General features: G+C 53.3%; 1 protein-coding gene across 18 annotated transcripts in view; it reads left to right on the top strand.

Moving 5' to 3' along the window:
* The window catches only part of AMBRA1 (autophagy and beclin 1 regulator 1), a 179,886-nt gene extending 159,558 nt beyond the window's left edge, over positions 1-20,328 (top strand). For all 18 annotated transcript variants that reach the window (XM_082747516.1, XM_082747524.1, XM_082747519.1 and 15 more), the window contains 4 exons: positions 4,538-4,677; positions 11,914-12,006; positions 13,271-13,464; positions 18,751-20,328. In XM_082747516.1, the coding sequence (XP_082603642.1) occupies positions 4,538-4,677; positions 11,914-12,006; positions 13,271-13,464; positions 18,751-19,247 (924 nt within the window). In that variant the 3' untranslated portion in view covers positions 19,248-20,328. The remainder of the gene's footprint in view (positions 1-4,537; positions 4,678-11,913; positions 12,007-13,270; positions 13,465-18,750) is intronic.
* Positions 20,329-22,074: the final 1,746 nt, after the last annotated feature.

The raw sequence follows: 22,074 nt of genomic DNA, 5'->3' as shown, positions 1-22,074 counted from the left end.
AGACCCCTTTAGTTTTGATCTGGAAACTGTTTTCTTTTGGAGTACAGTAGATGGTCTTGGACCCCAGAAGTGGAAGAATGATTATCTTCTCTCGCTCCCTTGGAACCATGCAGATCTTGGTGACGTGACTCAGTCCCTGGTGATGTGCTGAGGCCCCTCTGAGCCTTCTTCTAGCATATTGATTCCAATTCCCTTCCTAGATGTTAGACAGAAATGAGAACAGTCTGCTTGGGGATAGGGGGGTTGCTGTCAGCATTTGTTATCCACCAGGGAGCAGCTGTAGCCAAGACAGGTAAAACCAGGACTCTGCCAACATGAGTCAGGAGCTGGGTTTTACATCTAGCCCCACAAAGGGTCCTCAGGTCTTGATAATCCTCGTCCAGTGTCATGGAATTTGGTGGTACAGTTTCATGGTGAAGAACAGAGAGCGGGATTTTTGGCAGGCCACCCAACTTTGTCCTTGACAAGTGTTAAGGAAACCTTTACTTGAGATAAATATGGGGTGCCTTTAAGAGAAGGCCAAAGCTGTCCCTTAACAGTATCTCAGATCTTCTTTCTTGTCAGTGCCGATGAACCTGGAGTTTACAGAGCCAGTTCTGGTCCCCACTGGTGTCTGTCAGGAGACTGCTCCCCAAGTCACTGGGTTGGAAAGACTGCTGGCCGAAACCCTCAATGGTATGGGAGTAGCCAGAGCTACCGAACCTCCTGTCTGCGTTGGGAAACTTGTTGAAACTTCTTGTCACTAGGGCTAATTGTGAGGGATATACCCCCCTCAGTGAGGCACTTTGAGAGCTCCGGCCAGAGAATGGAATGGAAACTCCATCTCTGGGTGGTTCTGAAAACGGGCCAGGCTCTCATTCATTCCTCCAGGCTCCGTTAGTTTCAGGCATGTGTGAAATCAGGAGTATTAGACTGGATGGCCTCTCAGGCATGTAAAGCTGAGTCCTACCCATCCTGCATGCCCTGTGCTCTCATTACCCACCCCTGTATGTTCTGCTCTCTTCTCCCTCCTTCCCACCCCCACATTCGAGTGTGATAAGCAAGCAGGTGCTTAGCAGGCGTCCTGGAGGCCGCTGATCCTCATGTGGCATTTTCTGGCTTCCTGCCACAAAGCGGGATTTAGTTTAATGTGCACTTGGGAGTTTCCCTTTCAGTGGTGTTTAAGGACTTGACGGGTCCGGGACCGGGGGACTGCCATAGTCCAAGGACAAATCAATGCCTTATGACTACTATTGCCATGAAGGTTGTGAGTATCTATGCAGCAAGGTCTGGGGGTCTCAGCCTTGAATGACCTCCCCAATTTATCTGACCTTGTCTCACCTGAGCTGGGTTGTCTGTCCTGCTGGTCGCTTGAGGGTTTTGTCTCCAAAGTCAGTTCTTGTACTTAGAAGCAAATTGATAGTATTTACTTGTTAATTGCTCTTCAGCAACTCTAAAAGGTAAATATGTGACATGTGAGAGGCTCGTTTGCTTCTTTACTGGTGTAGAACTTTTCTAGAAGAGTTTTGTTAGCTTTTCTTTGAGACTTCCATCAAAAAACTCGGCACAGGGCGCCTGGGTGGCTCAGTGGGTTAAGCTGCTGCCTTCGGCTTAGGTCATGATCTTAGGGTTCTGGGATCGAGTGCCGCGTCGGGCTCTCTGCTCAGAGAGGAGCCTGCTTCCTCCTCCTCTCTCTCTCTCTCTCTCTGCCTGCCTCTCTGCCTACTTGTGATCTCTCTCTGTCAAATAAATAAATAAAATCTTTAAAAAAAATTAAAATATTTTATTTATTTATTTGACAGACAGAGATCACAAGTAGGCAGAGAGGCAAGCAGAGAGAGGAGGAAGCAGGCTCCCTGCTGAGCAGAGAGCCTGACGCGGGGCTCGATCCCAGGACCCTGAGACCATGACCTGAGCCGAAGGCAGAGGCTTTAACCCACTGAGCCACCCAGGCGCCCCCATTGGGCTTTTTTTTAGTAGTCTCCTTGGTTAAACCAAAGATTCTTGCGTATTCTTACATTTGGAGTTGAGTCAGAAAGAGAGGGCATAGGAGGTTCTTAAAACAGCAGCCATGGGTCAATCTCATGCCTCAAAATAGGGCCAGTTCCTTATCTGTTAAGAGACCTCCAGCCTCAGGACCAGAGCAGGCCGCTCTGGTGGTGTGCCACAGGCTGCCCAGGCACAGTTCTCAGCACCACAGAGCCTGGGAAATTCTTCACAACAGGATTCTCTGTGTATGTGTCAGTATGTTGAGAACTCGTGCTGCCTGCTCTCCGCTCCATTCTAGAGCCTGTGCTGGTGAGGCCCTTTCAGGTAGATGCCCAGGGCACATGAACAAGCGTTCCCACATCCCGGGCTTATCACTTCACTTGTGAATGGGCAGCGGACCCTTTGTTCAATTTTTGCTTCCTGTCTTTCCTTTTTTTCTTTTTAATTTTAAATCTCTCATCAGGATAATCTGAAAAGTAATAAGTACTATATCACCCTAAATTCATTTTTGAACATTACTCTCTAAACCACCATCGCATTTGGTCTTCCTTCCACCCACCCCCCACCCCTCCATCAGGGGGCAGGGAAAGGCAGATGTAGTTCATCCTTATTTTATAGATTAAAACCTGAAGAGGCGGGGCACCTGAGTGGCTCAGTTGTTAAGCATCTGCCTTCAGCTCAGGTCAGGATCCCAGGGTCCTGGGATCGAGCCCTGCATTGGGCTCTCTGCTCGGCGGGAAGTCTGCTTCTCCCTCTCCCATTCCCCTTGTTTGTGTTCCCTCTCTCACTGTCTCTCTCTCTCTGTCAAATAAATAAAATCTTTCAAAAATAAATAAAATCTGAAGAGGCCAAAAGGAGAAACATTGACTAATACTCCAGTTTAGGGGCGCCTGGGCAGCTCAGTTGGTTAAGCATCTGCCTTCAGCTCAGGTCACGATCCCAGGGTCCTGGGATCAAGTTCCAAGTCAGGCTCCCTGCTCAGTAGGGAGTCTGCTTCTCGGTCTCCCATCTGTGATCTCTCTCACTTTTGTGTGCTCTCAAATAAATAAACAAATAAAATCTTTTTTTAAATAAATAAAACTCCAGTTTATAGATTCTTGGCTTCATCCTTTTCATAGACCCTAACAACCTTTTTTGAAGCCCCAAGATGCAGGTTCCTGGTAATGTTAGCAACAGTTACCATCTGTGAGCTTGTCCTGTGCCAGACATTTCTACACATCATGTCTTTTCATCTCTCCAGTTACTTGGTTGGTGGTGCATTCTCTCTCGCTCGCTCTCCCCCCCCCCTTTTTTTTAAAGTAGGCTCCATGTCTAGCATGGAGCCCAATGTGGGGCTTGAACTCATAACCTTGAGCTGAGATCAAGAGTCAAAAGCTTAGGGCGCCTGGGTGGCTCTGTGGGTTAATTAAGCCTCTACCTTTGGCTCAGGTCATGGTCTCAGGGTTCTAGGATCCAGCCCCGAATCAAGCTCTCTGCTCAGGAGGGAGTCTGCTTCACCCCTCTCCCTCTGCCTGCCTCTCTGCCTACTTGTGCTCTCTCTCTCTGTGTCAAATAAATAAATAAAATCTTTAAAAAAAAAAAAAAAAGGTCAAATGCTTAACTGAGCCATGGAGGTGCCTCCAGTACTGTCTTTTTAAACTGAGATCTGGTGAAGTCACTATTCTAGAAAAGAGGTGTCAGGACTCCAAATCAGGGCTTTCTAATTCGAAAGAAAGTTCACATCCTTCATTCTCCCACGGCCCTGTCCCTGTCTCTGACTGAAGTTGCTGTGGAATGCTGGAATGCTGTGCAGCTCTGTGGCTGGAGAGATCTGAGGCTGTCTTTCACCTCTGGTCCAAACCCCTTTTGCAGCTAAGCTGCCTCCTCAGAAAATAGTAGCTTTGGAAATAAGCTGGCCATTGAAGGGGACTCTCTCCCTTGGAGAAATGGAAACAAGCTATTTAATGGTGATTTATATAAGCTAAAATGAAATCACGTACCTGTGTGTTCAAGATCCCCCTCTCCCCTGCTTCCTACATCTTAGTGCACCTTTTAGGTTTCCTTAACAATAGCAGTTTTAACATTGCTTTTAATTAGATGAATTAAGAATGTTCTCTGGTGTTATCACCCCCTCCCGCCCCCCTATCACCTTCAATTCCCCATTGCTGTGAGAGCTGTGATTGCCATGGTAACGGGACTCCCAGTTGAGCTTGGCTCTCACTGGTTTGTCTGGTCAGGGGAAAGTTAGGGGCAGGTCTTCCTGGTGAGCGGAGTTCTGACTGGCTTTCCAGGGGGTTGACTTAAAGCCATGAAATGAAAAGAGCTAAAAGACTAAAGAGAGCATGATGAGCAAGCTTCCTGCAGAAACGCCCAAGTGTGCCCCTAGTCTTGCTCGAGAGTGTTCTAGCCTTCCTCCTAAAGTAAGAGGACCCCAGCCTCCCCCTGCTACCCCAAGTTCGCCAGTATGTGTGAGAGACCTTCTTTCTTATCTGTGGTTAACTTGCTTCTGGCCATAGAAGGGACTTTGTTATTCTTGGTAACAAATTGTTTCTCCTCGAATTCTCTTTTCTTCCCTTTCTCCCCCACCCAGAGAGTTTTCAACGTCCTTTACCCCATGCCTGCCGACCAGCGGAGACATGTCAGCATCAACTCTGCCCGCTGGCTGCCCGAGCCAGGGCTTGGCCTGGCCTATGGTACCAACAAAGGAGACCTGGTGATCTGCCGACCAGAGTGAGTGGCCCAGGGTGGGCGGCAGTGAGGGTGGGAGGGGGTCATCCAGGCTGAGGATGGGAGTAATTGGCATCATCCGTGGGTCTGGCCGTGAGATGGGGTCTCGTAGGTGGGAAATCGAAGCTCTGCTAGAGCCTGCCTCATTCTCTGCGTCACTCTGTAAAGGGTCCTTTTTACTTAGGGCTGCTAGGGTTAGCTCTCCGTCCCAGAAATCTTCAAAAAACTGGTTTAGTTATTATGTCTTCATAAATCTAAAGCAGTGTTTTTTTCCTTTGTTTTCTCTTGTTCTCCGGTTCCCTAGTGATAGTAAAGTTTCCCTGCAGGCAAAGCATAGATATCAAAGGTTCTTTTCTAAACGCTTTTAGAAAAATTCAACAGGTGGTCTTGGGTTTGTGTAAATGCCACAGACGTAACTTAAGAAATAAAATTGGAAATAGAGTATTGTTAAAGCCCTAATTTGTCAGGCCACTGATCTCTAGCAGCCTGGCTCTGTGTCCTGCCTGTTTTCCTTTCTGCTTGCACTTCATAACAGTGAAGGCAAATTGAAAAGCTCCATTTAAATCAGAACACCTATTATCCGATCCTGAAGTAAGGGGTAGGAGGGAACACTTCTGTCGTAGGTCCTGATGACACCCCTTCCCCTTGTGGAGGACAGAGGTCTGTTCTTTCACTCGAGACCCTGGGAGTCAGCCAGGTCTGTCATCAATTCCCAGACCCAGCCAGGTGGGGCGCGTGAAGCTCTGTGCGTCAGTGCAGATCAGGCTGATTGCTGCCTGGGCCGCCGCAGGGTTCCAGCCGACTAAATGCCACTTCTGCCTCCAGGCCATCCTAATGCTGTCCTCCACTTGGTGCGGAGTCTTCTCCAGGGGTGTTCTGCAGATCACAGAGCATGGCGTGACTGGTCTGGTAGGGTCTGTGGCTGTTGGAAGTGTCTGTGTTGCCTTTTGATAGGGCCTCTGGTGATTTTTTCCTAGGGTGTGTATTTGGGTCAGTTCTCATGCCTGGTAGGGGACTGAGCCTTGTCCGCTGAGCTAGGTCAGTGGCTCAGGAGAAAGGAAACCCTGTTCTAAGGGCAGCTCTTTCACTCTATCCTGCATTTTTGGAGCCCCTCCCAAGAGAGGCTGCCGTCTGAGACTGTGGTTCTGCCTACCACACTCTGCTCAGGCTCTGTGTCCAGAGGGCCCCTCTCACTAGCTCCTCGTGCCTTCCCAGAACCGAGCCTGCTTCTTTGACGACTGTGCCACCATTAGTCTCGACACTGGCTCTGTCCGTTTCTGCCCTCCCCCTGGCCTGACCATAGTCCTGGGATCAGTCTGCTCTGAGCTCTTTCTTTTTGCCCAAAGCACATGAGAACGATTATCTTATCTCAGCCTCTTAGGAGTTCATAAGAGGACTCTGATAGGCATCTTTTCCAAAACTGGCACAGAATTCTGGGCTATAATTTTATTCTTAACCAACACTGTAGTTACAGGCCTTTCTTTTCCTGTTTCTCCAAGACATCCTTCCTCAACATTATTGTCTCGTCTGTAGCTCCAGCCACTAAACCTTTGTCCCAGCCAAACTCCCAGCCCCCTCCCTTGTAAAAATGACCTGCTCCAACAGAGGCAGACTCTCTACCTCCAGTTCATCGTGGTGCCACAAAGGCTTATATGTCTGAAACCCCGGCCTCCGCACTTGCTGTGAGTCACGGACACCTCAGCCAAACATGAAGCTGGCTTTGGCCTCTCTTCTCTCTTTTCTGCCCATATGTTGTCTTCAACATCCAGCACCAGCAGGCTGGAGCCACCCTGGGCTGCCTGGGGAACGTAGCCACAGGAACTCCGGCCTCTTCCAGGAGCAAGCGGGCACCGGCATTTGACACCGCCCATTGCAGACCTAGTTGTGTTGGCCATGTTGGCCCGAGAGAGAGCTAGCTTGCCCTGCCTGTGTGGGGTTGCTGTTTTTCCTGAATTGGTGGGTCATTCTGGCAAATGCCCTAAATCTCAGGGCTGCATATTTGAGGGAACCATGTAAATTAAGGCAGACGTGACTTTGTCCTAACTTGTTCAGAGCTGCTCTGCTTCTCAGTCCCCTTCATATCTGTGGGGTTTGGCTTCAGGCAGGGAAGACTGAGCAGTATTGAGGTAAAGACGGGAAGACTTATCCAAGGCCACCCAGCAGATCAGTGACAGAATTAGGTTCCCTGACTTTCTAATTCTGAGCTCTTCCCTACAGCTGTTTTTTTTTTTTTTCTTTTTACCTTTTTTCTATCATGAATAACTTTAAAATTCTGATAGAAACCATGTACGCTCTTTTACAGAAAAATACACCACAAGAACATCCGCGTAATTTCATAGCTCTCTTAAGACCTCAGGTAAAGCATGCAGCCCTAGATCACGTTGAGACATTTAAGCAGGTCAAATGATTGACGTGGAGGGAAATGAGAGAGGAGAAGGGAGAATGTTCACATCTTTTGAACAGTCTTTGGTGGTCTCTGGCCTAGAATAAGGAGAACAAGTGAATAGGGCAGGAGGAGCTCAGGGTTGTTGTCTCTCCAGTAGGCGGCTGCCTGAAGCTCCCCGCCCTTACCCTGGCGACAGGGCTCTCGCACACCTGTTCCCGAGGGCATAGCAGCTGGCCAGCCGGGGTTACAGCCCTCCCCCCAAGAACAGGTGCTTGTCTGCCTTCGTCTGCGGACACGGGCAGCTGCACCCCGCTTTGTGCTTTCTGTCTCCCTCTTGATTTCTCCTCCATTGTCCTAGCCTCCACACACTCTCCAAGCACAAAGACAGAGGTCACAAGCCCCTTGGGCATCTCTTGTTGGCACTAAAACCCCACTGACAGTAGAACAAGGCCTCAGGAAATACTCCCATCATTCTAGGGAACGAAATTCTGACGATAGGCGAGGAGAACGAGCAGCTGGCCCCGTAGCGCGTGTGTGAAGCCTTTAGGGTGGCTGATAGCCGGGTCCCCCCACCCTTCCTAGCAGCAAGGCCCTCCTTTCTCCTTTGCTTTGCTCCCCCACCGGCCACTCCTCCCAAGCTGCTGCTGTGCTGGCTGACTGCCAGCCCAGCCAACACCCCCACCGATAACCACAGTGGGTGTGAAGTACCAGATTGATGTGAGGGGGTGCTTGCTCACTTCCGGCTTCATAGATCAGCCCTACAAATGGGGGGGAGGTGTTGCTGGGAAGACCACTGCTTCTCAGAGTCAGCTCTGAAGACAGAATTGAGGGACTCCTGCCAGAAGAAACTAGGTCGGGACTGTGGGGCATCTGGCCCCCTGGCTGAGTGTGGGACCCCTGACAGGGCCCCAGCTCTGTCCCTTAAGAGGACGCTACCGCTGTAAACAGTGATTGCAGTCAAGCATCACTGACCAAGGAAGAGAAAGGCACACCCTGAATCAGAAGGGGAGCCACAGAGACTTCATCTTTCCGGCTGTCCCATAGGAGCCAGGTGCCAGCTCTTTCCCACGTTGCAGAGAGAGTGGGGATAAATGCGTGTCCTTCTTTCAAAGAGACAGCCATGTAAGGGATAGACGAAAGATGTTCTCAAAGAGAATATTCCCTAGAAGTGGAGGAGTTCAGGATGAGTCGGTGGAACGTGCAGCTCTTGATCTTGGGTATGTGAGTTCGAGCCCCACTTTAGGTGTAGAGATTACTTAAAAATAAAATCTTAAAAAAAAAAAAAAAAGTTGAGATGTTCAGAGCCATAATCTGCATGGGAGCATGGTCACCACTGAGGAAGCCAGGCCAGCTCTTAGCTAGGTTGAGGGAACTCAGAAGGTCCCAGCTGTGAGGGAGTCACTGAGCCCAGCCTGGCAGCACAGCCGCGGATGCTGCTGAAGGAAGCCTGGGATGCAGTGGAAGCAAGTCCCTTTGAAAAGGCCGGCCCTGCTCGGCCTTCCCGCGCTTCCTCATCCCTTCGTGTGTTTACGTGGCTTCCGGGAAGAACCCAGAGGCAACAGTGACTCATTGATCCTTACTAAGACTCAAGGAGAAAAGAGATGGTTGGGAGCATTCTTCAGCTTTTAGGCGGAAATCAGTGATACTGGGTATTGGAGGCTAAGAGTCTCAGTAGCCAGAGAGGGTGTCTTCACCTCTGATCCTTGTACAGTACCTGGAATTTTAACCAAACTTCCAAAAACATGAGCTTGTTGTCATCAAGCTGCTCTGACCACAGAAAGTAGAACAGGTCAGGGCTCCAGTAGACCTGTTGATGGCGGGGGGCAGGGTGGTACGCAGTAAGGAGAGGGGCCGGCTGGAGCAGCACATCTGCCGGTCTCTGTCGTCGCCTTCTGCTTGGCCATCGACCTCATCACTGAATGTCCTGAACCCGCAGCTCTGAGCTGACCATGCATGCTGCCCAATGGAAGGTGTTTGAGGGGACCCTTTGACCATCAGCATGACGCTACCACTCCCAGCACAGGGACTGGGGCCTTCAGGTGGCCTGTCTTCTAAGACTGGAAGGAAGGTTCCTGTCCACGCAGCACATGGCTCGGCGTAGGTCTAGTGTGGACGGTTTGTTGTCGCTCACCAGCCCTGACTCGCGGGAGTTACAGAGGAGGGACTTGGCGGGGCCCCAGATGGTATTGCCACCTGTCAATAAATCTTGACAGGTTTGTAAATCAGAGGCTCCCTGGCAGCTGGCCTCACGTGGGGCCTCATGCAGCCAGGATTTGCTTAGCAAAAGCTGCAGTGATGGCTTTGTTTCGGGGGCCACTGCTGTTGACCTCTGGCCCTGTGCCTCTTCCCTCATGGAAGGTCCTCTCCCGTCTCCTGGGCTCTGCAGTGCCCCTGCTGTTCTCAGACAGCAGCCCCCCCCCCCCCCCAAGAGAGCTGAATGCTCTGAGGAGGAAGGAGCTGCTTCTTTTTAAACAGACGGTCTGGAGAAGATCACACCAAAAACGCAGCCCTGTGGGTCCCCGGGGCTATCCGAGGGCGGTTAGACTGGAGCAGGGAAGGAAGAGCACCTGTGCTTGGCTGTGACTCTTTTCCTCAAACACACTCGTGTGCCCCTTAGGTGAAGCCCAGTCCCCAGAATCTTCATGACCTTTGAGAGACAGATGCAGGGCTCTGGCCCAGGCCTGTTCCCTTTCACCTGCAGTAGCACACTGTCCTGACATGGGGTCCCTCGCCATCCAAGCCCTGTCAGGTGCCCATCCTGGCTAATCCTGACATCACTTGCCCCCGCAGAGGGCCTTTTCCTCATGACCCACTGACTTTAATTTTTCTGCTCTTCATTGAAGAAGTTCTGTCATTAAAGGAAGATGGCCGGGGGCTCTAGGTGAGAAAGTTGGCTTTTGTTGGAGCTTGTCTTAGCTCGGGCAGCCATTACAGAACACCACAGACTGAAGGTCTTAATCAACAGAAATTTATTTCCTCACAGTTCTGGAGGATGGAAGTCCGAGGGGAGGAGCCAGCAGGGCTGGGTTCTGGTGAGGGCTGTCTTCTCACTGTGTCCTCTCATGGTGGAGAAAGAGATCTCTTTCTTACTCTTCTTCTTTCTCTTTTTCTTCTTCTGTTTTTCTGAGATTTATTTTTAAATAGTCTCTACACCCAACGCAGGTCTCAAACCTCACAGCCCCATGATGGAGAGTTTCATGTTCCGCTGACTGAGCCAACCAGACGCCCCACTTTCTTACTCTTCTTAGAAAGCTACAGTCCTTCTAGATTAGAGTCCCACCCTTCTGGCTTCATTTAATCTTAATTACCTCCTGAAGACCCTCTCTCCAGCTGCCGTCTCACCGGGGGATAGGCCTCCCATCTGTGGATTTGGGGGGATACAGTTCAGTTCATGGCCCCGTTCCTCCAGCATGTGTGCACGCCCTGTCCCATTTAGGAGCAGAGCTGGCTGTTTAGAGTATCTCTTACAGTCTCCAGAGGGACACCAGGGTTTGGTTTGGGTTTTGTTTCTTGGGTTTTTTGTTTTGTTTTGTTTTTCAAAATTTATTTATTTGACAGACAGAGATCACAAGTAGGCAGAGAGGCTGAGAGAGAGAGAGAGAGAGAGGAGGAAGCAGGCTCCCCGCTGAGCAGAGCGCCCAATGCAGGGCTCGATCCCAGGACCCTGGGATCATGACCTTAGCCGAAGGCAGTGGCTTTAACCCACTGAGCCACCCAGGCGCCCCTGGTTTTTGTTTTTAAGTGAGGTCTGCACCGAGCATGGGCTTCAGACTCACCACTTGGAGATCAAGAGTTGTGTGCTCTACTGACTGAGCCCGCCAGGTGCCCCAGGGACACGAGAGTTTGGACGGGATCAGACATCGCTTCCCCATCTCCTGTCCCCACCTTCACCACCAGCACCCCACGCTCAGCCACAGTGACTGCTAGGTAACCGCTTTTCCAGGAAGGAATTCTTAAAAACAAAGCAGTCTATGGATTGCTGCCTGGGGTGGCAGGCCATTGTAGAGACACGAGAAGCCAGTGCTTCCCTTCTGCTAGCGGGGCCCGTGTGAGATTAGAAGAAATGGCTTGGGGTGCCTGGGTGGCTCAGTGCGTTAAGGCCTCTGCCTTTGGCTCAGGTCATGATCCCAGGGTCCTGGGATCAAGTCCTGCATTGGGCCCTCTGCTCCACAGGGAGCCTTCTTCCCTCTCTCTCTCTGCCTGCCTCTCTGCCTACTTGTGCTCTCTGTCTGTCAGATAAACAAATAAAATCTTTAAAAAAAAAAAAAAAAAGGAACAGCTTGATGGCCCATTCCAGGGATAGGAGGAAGCAGGGCAAGGTTGGCAGCGGGAGAACTCCGAAGGGTAAGATGCCTCATTTTCCTTCCTTCCTGCCCCATGGCAGCAGGGAAGACCCAGTGGCAGGAGCCTGTGCTTTGTCCGCTTTGGAGGACAAAGCCTGGACTTTAGGCATGGCTGGCTGTGGCGCCCTGTCTCTCTAGGGCCTCCCTGGCCTCTCATTTGCCATCTTGGGTCCTTTCTTCATGCCTGAAGAATACTCAGCCCACTGCCTCCATATAGGGTGGCTCTTCCTTAGCGCTCTCTTAGGCCCTCAGAGGAGCTGCGGAGGCATTCAGAGTCAGGAAGAGTCCCACTGCTACAAGCACTTGGGCTGTTGGAGAGTCAGCAGCATCACTCCAGTACGGAGCGTCCTGGTGGGAATCTCTAGTCCTGGTCTCAGCTCAGCCCCTTGAGAGACTAGAGAGGGCTTCCAGGCCACAGTCCATGAAGCCCGAGAGGTGTACGGAGTTCTGGCGGTTCTCTCTAATGCTCTCTCTACCTTTTCTCCTCCACCTTCCCCACCTGATTTTCAGGGCCCTAAACTCTGGTGTTGAGTACTACTGGGACCAGCTAAACGAGACTGTCTTCACAGTCCACTCCAGCAGCAGGAGCAGTGAAAGGCCTGGGTGAGTTTGGGAAGGAGGAGGGCACAGCCGCTGGAGGGAGGCCTGTCCCTTCCTCCTGTTTCTGACGGGCTCTCAGGCAGTGCCTCGGACCACTCCAGCCTCCCTGGCTGCCTCCTCAGCCACAGCGGCTCCTCTTTGATCTGCTTTATGCACTGAGCTTTTGCAGTTTCATTTAAGAAAAGCATTCTGTGGCTAAGGAAGAGAACAAAAACCTCTGCGCTTGACTGAGAACAAACTAGGACATCCTGTGGCCCTTTCCCATCCTGGCCATGGTATCTGGGCACACTGTGAGGGGGAAGACAGAGCACTAGGGAGGGATGCTGACCCCAAGAAGTGTGCCTGTGGTCCACGGAGAATCTGTGGACAGTACTGCAGGTGATCAGGGCCTCGGGGAACAAGCTGCTCAGAGCTGTAGCCCAGGGACAGACCTTCCACAGGGGCCAGTTAGAGAGTAGAAGCCTGGTACTGATCCTCTTATCACTTAGTTTATTAATGAGGACTGGAACATTCTGACAAAAAATGTTGGGTCAGTAATACACCTTAGGCATTCACTGCTTCCTAGAGGAATAACAAGGCACAGCTCGAGGAACAGTCTCCAGAAGCAGCTAGAAGGGAGTGTCTGGTGCCTGTCACAGAAGTCATGGGCTCCCTCTGCTTCCAGCTCCAGCTCTCCCAAGGGGTCAGTGCCTGGGAGATGCCCAACGGAAGAGGGATGCTAGCTTTTTGCCTGGGTCTTACTCATGGGTCAGCTTGAGCTGCCTGCCTTCAATGGTCTGCTGTGGGAAGACCCTGAAGGAGACCAGAAGGCTTTTCCTCTAACATGGAGATCCAGGGAAAGTTCCAAGATTCTAAACTGGAATCTTGTCGGCACATGGTTAGAAGGAAGGGAAAGCTGAAAGAGGAAAGGTCCCGCTGCTTACCCTTTGTCCCACGGACGTCAGCTGGTGGCTTCCTGCTTGTAAATAAGAGTCTTAAGATCAGCCACCTCTACCTCCCCTGAAAGACGCTCCCTGTTTGAGGAAGTGATGGAACTAGCTGGTTTGCAAAACGGGGTGGTTCTGCAGCCTCCTTGCATCATCCCAGGCTTGGCCTGACCTGGAGGAGTGGCCTGCCATTGGGAGGGAGCCACAGGAGCACAGTTTGTCCTCGGAGCCTGCAGGCTGTGCTCCAGGGGGCTGTGCAGGGTTGGTGGGGAGCAAGTAGAACTCGGCGAGGCGTGCTGTCCCAAGCGCTGCCTGACTTCCGTCTGCCTTTCTCTCCCTAGAACCAGCAGAGCTACGTGGAGGACAGACAGAGATATGGGTCTGATGAATGCCATTGGACTGCAGCCCCGGAACCCCACCACCTCCGTGACCTCTCAGGGCACCCAGACTCTGGCCCTTCAGCTGCAGAATGCTGAAACACAGACGGAGAGGGAGCTGCAGGAGCCAGGGACAGCGGCTTCGGGCCCTGGTGAAGGTAAGCGTCACATAATTTTAGAGCACAGACACGACTGAGGGTCCTCTCAGCCCTCCTGGTCCCTCCGCAGAGACGGGGATGCCAAGAAAGGGCCCTCCCCTCTCCGGAGGAATGCCCTCTCACCTGCCTGGGGCGCATTCCCCTGGGGGCGCGAGGAGACTCCTCCGTGGGAACAGCCTTTCCCTGATCTGGGTCACTGTTTGCAGCAGGCCAAGCTGCTCCTGCAGCTCTGCTCGGCTCCCACCGAGTACCCTGACTGCCCTCTTCTGTAGGACTCGGAGGACCCAGGCTGATGTTCCAGAGAGAGCACACAGGAGGTGGCCTCGATGGAAAAGCCTGCGAGACAGACTCAGTGCCGCGGGCTCTTGTACCCGGGACAGGCACGCCGGGCCCTGGCCTTCTGGGGCCAGCTGTGATCACACCCACGGTTCCTTGCCATTCTGGCTGTGGTCAGCGTGCCAGCAGCCCCTTCCTTCACCTACCTCAGGTGTAGCTCGGCTGGCCTTGGCCCTGGCTCTGTGCTGGCCTCACGCTTCTGAGAGCCGATTAGCACTTCCCAGCGGTACAGCTTGGAGCCGCTTTGGAGTCTGTCGGCAGCTGTGCTGAGCAGGCTGTTCTCCCCCAGTCACTCCCCTTACCCCCGCCCCCGCCCCCTTGCCTGTCGGACCTTCAAACAAGGCAGCCGGACACAGCCGGACACAACATGCTTCAGGTCTGAGTGAGCCATTTACCACAAAAGGGCCGCAGAAGGAAGAGCCGTCCGTGGTTTGAAGGAGGCAGAGTGACAGATCTGCCTGTGTCTCCCCAGGGAGCAGCTTTCTGTACAGTAGCCCCCCACAGGGCACTGTCCCTCTCCCCACTGTGAATGGAGATTTTTAAAAGTTGAGTCCTTTTTTTGGTTTGTGGCCCAGGCCGCATCCCTATCTGAGGCCCAGGCCTCTTCCTTGGTTCTGGCAAGTTTCCCAGGGCAGTTCCCTTCCCGTCCCCTCGCCACAGAGGACAGCAGCTGGCGGAGGCTCTCTTCAGCAGGTGTAGCCGTGTGGTGCCCGAGGGCAGCAGAGGGGCTCCTGCAGCTCGCCGCGGCGGTCTGGGGCCTGTGACCTTTGCCTGGAGCTCTGGACATCGCCCTTCCCAGCACCCCAGTCCCTTTCAGAAAGCCCGTCACATAGGCAGAAGTGAGGGGGAAAGGATGGGTTGTGGGGACAGATGTCACTGGCCGGCTTCATCTCTCCTGGCACCAGGAGCCTTGTTCTGAGGTGCTTACCCCATCGAACCACTGGCTACTCCTGCCATGCTGGTAGCAAGGCAGGGGACCAGGAAGTAAGTGTCTCCTTAGGCGCACACGTCCCCTCTGGCCCACCTTCCCCATCCGGCAGGTGGGCCTCGAGGCTCCGCATACTGGAATCCGAACTCTCAGCCCTGCTCCTCTCTCTCTGTGTTGGCAAACCGGTGGCCACAGCTGCAGGAACATGTAGCGGAAATACATGTGAAGTTAGTGAAGTTCGCTGACCCTTCTTCTGGGCTTAGCTAGAAGGTGGGGCCCAGGTGGGTATCCCCTGTGCACCCCGACACGTCAGCGGCCCCGGTGGGTTCAGTGGGGGAAACGGCTCTGCGTGACTGATTCCTGTTCTGGGGCCGCCCCTCCCTTAGCCCTTTCCCCGTCAGCACAGAGGGTTTCCAGGCCACTCTTAATTTTCTGACTCAATAAAAATTGGATTAGTCTCCTCAGCTCCTTCTAGGACTTCCAGGAAGAGCCCTCCACAGAGCTTGTCCACCTTCAAAGTTTCCCATCACTCAGAAATGGGGGGGAGCATTCCCTGGGCTCACTCTTTGCTCCCCACACTGATACCATGCCTGCCGGGCATACAGTAGGCATTCAGGAACTTTGTGGAATGAATGGATTGAGTGAGGCAAAGGCCTGCCCCTGAACTTGGCTGCACTGCACTCCTCTCCTCTGACCGCTGGAGAAAGGTTGCCTAGGCCTCTTCTTGGCTGGTGAAGATGAGAGCCCCACCACAACAGCCTGGGCCCGGGGCCAGGGAAAAGCAAAGGTGGAAAGCGAGGGGCTAGAAGGCCAGCGTGTTCCCTGAGGGCGGGAAGGGCAGCTCTTCCTTCTACTTGGCCTCACTTCCCTCTTCTGGGCAATGAAAGCCCCAGATTTAAATGTAGTTTCAGGGCATTATGGGAACTTGCTTATCCCATCCTGGCCTCTGCATCTAGAATGTACCTTAGAACTTGCCAAGGAAAAGATGTCCTCTCAACAGTAACCCAATTTCCCATTTTTCAAAGACAAAAAGAAATGCTTTTGCTGGGGGTGGAGACAGCAGAATTAACCTCTATGGCCACCACTGCTCCTAGAGCTAATAGCTTGGATCCCCGGCCATGGTTGCCTTTTCCCTCAGGCTCCAGTATGTTTTCTTCTTGAAGAATGTGCCAGCTGAAGAGTTAGCCTGGCTTGGAGTCCTGGAGGGAGAAGCACAGCTCACAGCTGTGTGCACCAGCCGAGAGGAAGCCATCCACGGACACAGCTGAACTTCTCCATCTAGTCTGTTTGAGCCCTGACTTTATGATTGATACTGTGTTAGGCACCATGAATCCAAAGGCATTGCAGAGAGAAGCAGATTCCGAGATGAAACCATTGCCTTTTCCTTCTAAAGCAAGTTTAGAAAGGAAACAAGCACTTAAGTACTTCTCATACAGCAGAGGGGTGACGTGTGACTAGATTTCACAGAGTACCTTAAGTCTGGAGCACCTGTGATCAGCCTGGGAGCCCTTTCATTCAGCCACACATTCACGAGACAGATGGATGCCAAGTGCAAGACCATGCATTAGACACCGGACCCAAAGATAAATAAAACTCAATCTGAGATCTTCGGGGACTTACAGCCCAGGAGGGAGATACGACAGCCACAAATAACACCTGTGGAAGGATGGGGCACTGGGAGGGCTCAGGGAGGGAGCAGCCACTTCCTGCTGGGGTCCACAGAAGGCCAGGTGGGAGGGGTGGTATTTACATTGACCTTGACATTCCCAGGGTGTCCCCAGTGTGAGTGAGCAGGGGCAGGCAGGCACACAGTGCCCCACACAGCAGCTTTGGTAAGAGCATTGGTGCAGGAAGGGAGGATGTTCTGGGAAGTGGCTAGGATGTGACCAGAGGGCCCTTAAATGCCCTGCTATGGTGTCTTGACAACTTTGAGAGCCCTTGGAGCTGCTGGGTTTTAAACAGATTAGGGACTTAACTAGAACTCAGTGAGTCTGAGCTTAATTAGAATGGTAATAGCAGCAGCGTGGAGGCTGGGTAGAAAGGGAAGAGGTAGGAAGCAAGATGACCAGTCAGGACATAACAGCCACAGTCGTGGTGAGAGGTGACCCAGGCCAGAGCCATGGGAACAGCAGGAAAGCACAGGAGGGCCTCTCCGAGGAGCTGGCTGCAGCACTGCCCTTGGGGCACCCAGGCAGCCCTGTCCTGCCCCCGGAAGTGAGCTTCGTGAAAAGAGCTGATAGTTCACTAGGCACAGAGCCCAGCACAATGAGTTCCAATGCCAGCAGGCCTCGGGCCAGCCCCCTGCACATCCCAGACCCAGCTGGGGAGGCCCTCAGTGCACAGAGTTCTTGGAAAGCAGTGGGGGTGGCAGCGAGCACAGAGAGGTCCCCAGGGGGCCTCGCCAGCAGCCCTTTTGGCTTACAGGGTAGGAGCTGTGCCAGCACCGCGGCCCTAGGTTGACCTTTCCTCTTACCCTCTGCCCTACCGTTGGAAGGCTTTGTCCCCTGAGAGAAGTGTCTTCCCTTCTGCCCTGGGAGTTGGTGCTGAGCTGTTTGAGGGGGAAGCAGGAAAGAGCGGCCGCCTTAGGGGTCGGGGGTGGATGGGTAGCGTTGATGGGGAGAAAAGCAAACTGCAGGCACGGAAGGGAAAGCTCAGGCAGAGTCTGCACTGCCTGGTGCTGGAGAGATGCACCTGGCGAAGGCCCATGGCATGCGGCTGCCAAGCACTAACCAGGAGGGAGAGATCTAATGGGGCCTCAGACACCATGAAGCTGTGAAACTGGCTGGCTGGAAATCTAGCTCTCACAAGGCAGGCAGAGAAAAGGGACTGGACAGGGAGGGAGCAAAAAAAGTCTTACAAAAATAGCTGTTGACAATAAGTACCCAAAAAAGAAAAACCCTCACCATCAGTGCCCCCAAATCTGCAAAATCTCAAACTGGCCAGCAAGTAGCCGAAGCAGATAAGTTGATAGGTAGTGCCAGTCCTGGCAGCCCATAGGTTTGTGTTGGCTGTGGGGCTAGCACAGGCGGAAGGAGCTCAGGACAGAGCCCCACTCCTCCCAGACCCCAGGTTCATCAGCACAGCCGCCGCGGAGCGCCCACCGCGCCTGTTGTCTCATTTTCTCGGCCCGGCACTGTGCAAGGTGGACATTAAGGGACTTGTCCAAGGTCACACTGCTAGTACAGAACAGATTTGAGCAAGAGCCTCCCCTACTCCCACACAAGAGGGGTGGGGATGCCCAGGCCTTTGGGGAAGGAACAGAACCTTCTCTCCCTCCCTGGAGATGTGCACTGAAGCCTCAGGCCTGGGCAGTTGGCTGTCTCCAGGGAAGGATGAGGGTATGCGGCATCCTGCCCAAGCCAAGGAGAACAGTAAATGGGAAACAGCTTGGGAAATCTGGTGGTTTGGGGAAGAGAGGAGACAGAATGCCTTCTAGGGAACAGTTAAAAATCCAGTCTTCCTTGTGAGCTTTTAGGAAGTAAACAGAACAACACCGAGGGAAGACCGGGAAGACCGCACAGCTTTGAAATGAGGCTGAGCAGACTGTTTGCCTTCAGGCCGCACTCTGCAGGGTGCCCTCTCTTTCCACAGACCAGGCAGCACGCCCTCTCTCCAGGCTGGGTCCCCCAGTTACCCGGACAGGGAGAAGGCAAACAAAGCAAGCCATCTGTGGCCACCCGGCCATTCATTCACGTAGTGACTAGCCTGCCACTTGTGCCGGAAGGGCTGAAGCCAAATGCCCGTTTTCTGGTCCGGCTCTGCCTCTTAACGGGCTGAGTGGCATTGGCCACCTCACGCCATCCTCCACCTCAGTTTTCCGACCAGTAGAACAGAAATGGGAATTAGGATCATTTGGGGAGTCTTGTCTAGCTTTCAAGTCTCTGACTGATTCTCCAAAGGAGTTGGACTCTCCTTTCTGCTTTTGGCGGAGAATCCTCCAGCTGCTCCTCACGGAGGCCTCCTTGCCTGTGTGGTCCTGGCCAGCTGCAAACTCCCTCTGTCCTGTGCTCCCTACCTTCCAGGCGAAGGCTCCGAGTCTGGTGCGAGCGGGGAAGACGCCCTCAGCAGGATCCAGCGGCTGATGGCGGAAGGGGGCATGACGGCCGTGGTGCAGCGCGAGCAGAGCACCACCATGGCCTCCATGGGCGGCTTCGGCAACAGCATCATCGTCAGCCACCGCATCCACCGCGGCTCCCAGACCGGCGCTGAGCCCGCAGCCACCCGCGCGTCCTCCCCCCGGCCCTCTGTCTCCCGGGGACTGCTTGCGGAGCCCGGGCAGCTGGCAGAGCGGGGCCTGAGCCCCCGGACAGCCTCCTGGGACCAGCCTAGTGCCCCAGGGCGGGAGCTGCCCCAGCCGCCCCTGCCGCCTTCCTCCCCGGTCCCCGCCCCTCTCCCCATTCCCAGCACTGAAGGACCAACCCTGCACTGCGACCTGACCAATAACAACCACCTTGCTGAAGGTGGTGGCAGCAGCAGGGGGGAGGCCGCAGGCCCCAGCAGGGAGCCACGGAACAGGTAGAGACCCATGTGTGCACTGGTGCTTCCCCTTGGAACCGCTGAGCAGAAACTGGACCTCACAGCTGACTGGGAACTGTCCACGCGGAAGAGCTGCGGGCTGCATCAGGGAACAGGAGCAAGAGGGGGGCCCCGAGTAAGGTCAGAGGCAGTGGGCTTGAGGCAGTTGAATGGGCGAGGCTTGCCTCGGGACTAGAACCTTCTGGAGGATCTGGAGCCCAGGGGAGCCATACTGCTGTGCTCCGTGTAAAGGGAGGAGAAAGTGGGTACCCTGCCATGAACCCCCTTTTCTCCCAGAAACATGGCTAAAGAGACTCACCCCTGGGCAGAGAGCCCAGAAGGGTGAACTGTCTTCCAGATCTGGGCCAAACCATCCGGGACAGTGGCCAGTGGGGCAGCTTTGCCCTGTCCCCCTGTTGCATGGGCAGAGCCACTAGGAGCCCAAGAGCAGGAGGAGCAGCCTGCCCCCCCCCCCCAGGAGCCACCTCCATCTCTGAGCCTTCCAGAGCTTCAGCCTCTCTTGATCTTACCCCACAGAGACCACAGTCGGGGGTCAGGCCAGGCTCCCCGATTCCTGAAGACAGGGACTTCCTGCACTTACTGATGGGGGACAACCATGGAGTGAAGGGGGCAGCCTGCTTGCCCGATGCAGGATGGGGTCAAGGGATGGTGGGCAGGTCCTCACTCAGGAGCTGGGGGGTGTAGGCTGGCCAGCCCCCGGGGCTTGTCCACCAGGCTCCTCTCCGCCTGCCCCCCGGCCCTCAGAGCAGCACCTGTGGGTAGCAGGATTACATGAGCCCAGGCCAAAGCCAGCCCCAGGCTGGGGGAGGGGATGAGACTCCAGGTCAGAGTGTGAGGTCTCGGTCTGTGACTTAAGGTGTTGCATGTGGAATCTTGAACTGTACGTGTAGTTTCTAGTGGAGAAATCAAGGCTCTGATTATTTTGTTTTTAGTATGAAAATGTGATTTCTTTTCTGTTTGTAACTCATCATAGAAGCATTGTGGTGGGAGGAGAGGGGATAGTCTGACTGCTAATGAGGGAAACACCAAAGATCTACATCATTAAAATGATGACACGCCCCTCACCAGGCTCCTCTCTGTTTGTTTCCATGGAGGACGGAGGAGGGGGTGGTGATTGGGGGGTTGGGGGGAGAGGGGGCCACTGAACTCAGCGGGCCCGGGTTCTGTCATGCAGTTTCTGGTGCTGCTGTCCTATGTGGGGAGCCCTGTCTGTGGCCTCAGCAGAAGAAGCCAGTCAGGTATGGGCTGCCACGTGTGCGTGGTACCAGGGCTCTGCCCCGCCACCTCCTGCTTCCCCCAGGCTTGCTAAGGATTGGGGCAGCCTTAACAGTGATGGGGGGGGGGGTAGGTAGGAATGACGGAAAGGCCCTCATCCTGATTGCTTCCTATCCAGGACTCTGGGTCTGGAATGAAGGTGTGACTGTGACTGACCAAAAAGCTGGATCCTCGATGGTGCCTGGAAACCACCCATCATGGGTGTCTGGCCTGGCCAGGTCGGGGCCTGGGCTGGTCTACAGGCATCCCTCTAAGATGCCACTTGCTGGCTGCTCAAGTTCCCCTTTTATTTATTTATTTATTTATTTGACTGATAGAGATCACAGGTAGGCAGAGAGGAGGAAGCAGGCTCCCCGCTGAGCAGAGAGATGTGAAGCTCAATCCCAGGATCCTGAGCTGAAGGCAGAGGCTTTAACCCACTGAGCCGCCCAGGTGCCCCTCAAGTTCCCTTTTATTTTATGTCCTTGGTACAGTGGCTGAACGGCCTGCTGTAGCTGTGGGCCTTGGCCACTTCTGAGTTTCAAGTCACTTAGAAAGTGGGAGGAGGATATTTGCCCCAACTCTTACAGAAGTATACAAGAAAACAGCCAGCCCAGGGGTTTTTGCCAGCAACAGCTATTTCTTTTTTTTTTTTTTTAAGATTTTTATTTATTTATTTGATAGATCACAAGTAGGCAGAGAGGCAGGCAGAGAGAGAGGGGGAAGCAGGCTCCCCGCTGAGCAGGGAGCCCGATGCAGGGCTTGATCCCAGGACCCTGAGATCACGACCTGAGCTGAAGGCAGAGGCTTAAACCACTGAGCCACCCAGGTGCCCCGCTATTTCTTTTTTTAAAGATTTTATTTATTAGAGCACGAGCATGAGTTGGGGAGGGGGCCGGAGGGGAAGGGGGAGAAGCAGGTTCCCTGCCAAACAGGGATCCCTGAGGTGGGGTTCGATCCCAGGACCCTGGGATCGTGACCTGAACCAAAGACAGATGCTCAACCGATGAACCACGCAGGTGCCCAAGCAACGGCTATTTCTTGACTTTCTTGTGTGTCCGACTCTGTCCCAGGTGCTCTGGAGCTTGTAGAATTACTCTCCCAACAGAGACAAAACCAAAAGTTTAAACAGGCAAGCAAGTAATACAGAACAATGTGTAGAACTATTACATAGTTACGAATGCTAGAGTTTTCTGGAACATTATAACAATGGGTTCTGGACTAAGACACATCAGCCAGCTGTGTGACCTTGGGCAAGCCACTTGCCTTTTATCTGCTTCACTTTCCTGCCTTGTAGTAAGATGCAGAGCTTGTATTATGTAACCTCTTACAGTTACCTTGGAACTCTGTAATTTCATTTTCGGTCAGAGAGCACTGGAGTGGTTAGGGCCAGCCTTCTTTGAAGATGTGGGATTTGAATTACTCATTGAAGGGCAGAAGGATTGCCCCACTGCAGTCCCTGCCCTCTACCCACAAATCCCAACCCCCAGGGAGAGGAAGAATTCCTTGGTCTGACAGTAGGGACTATGAATTTGTTTAGTGTAAACCATGTGCCA

Source organism: Mustela nivalis (assembly GCF_964662115.1).
Source record: "Mustela nivalis genome assembly, chromosome: 9".
In the NCBI taxonomy this organism is placed as follows: Eukaryota; Metazoa; Chordata; class Mammalia; order Carnivora; family Mustelidae; genus Mustela; species Mustela nivalis.
This window is presented reverse-complemented; position numbering and strand designations above follow the sequence as displayed.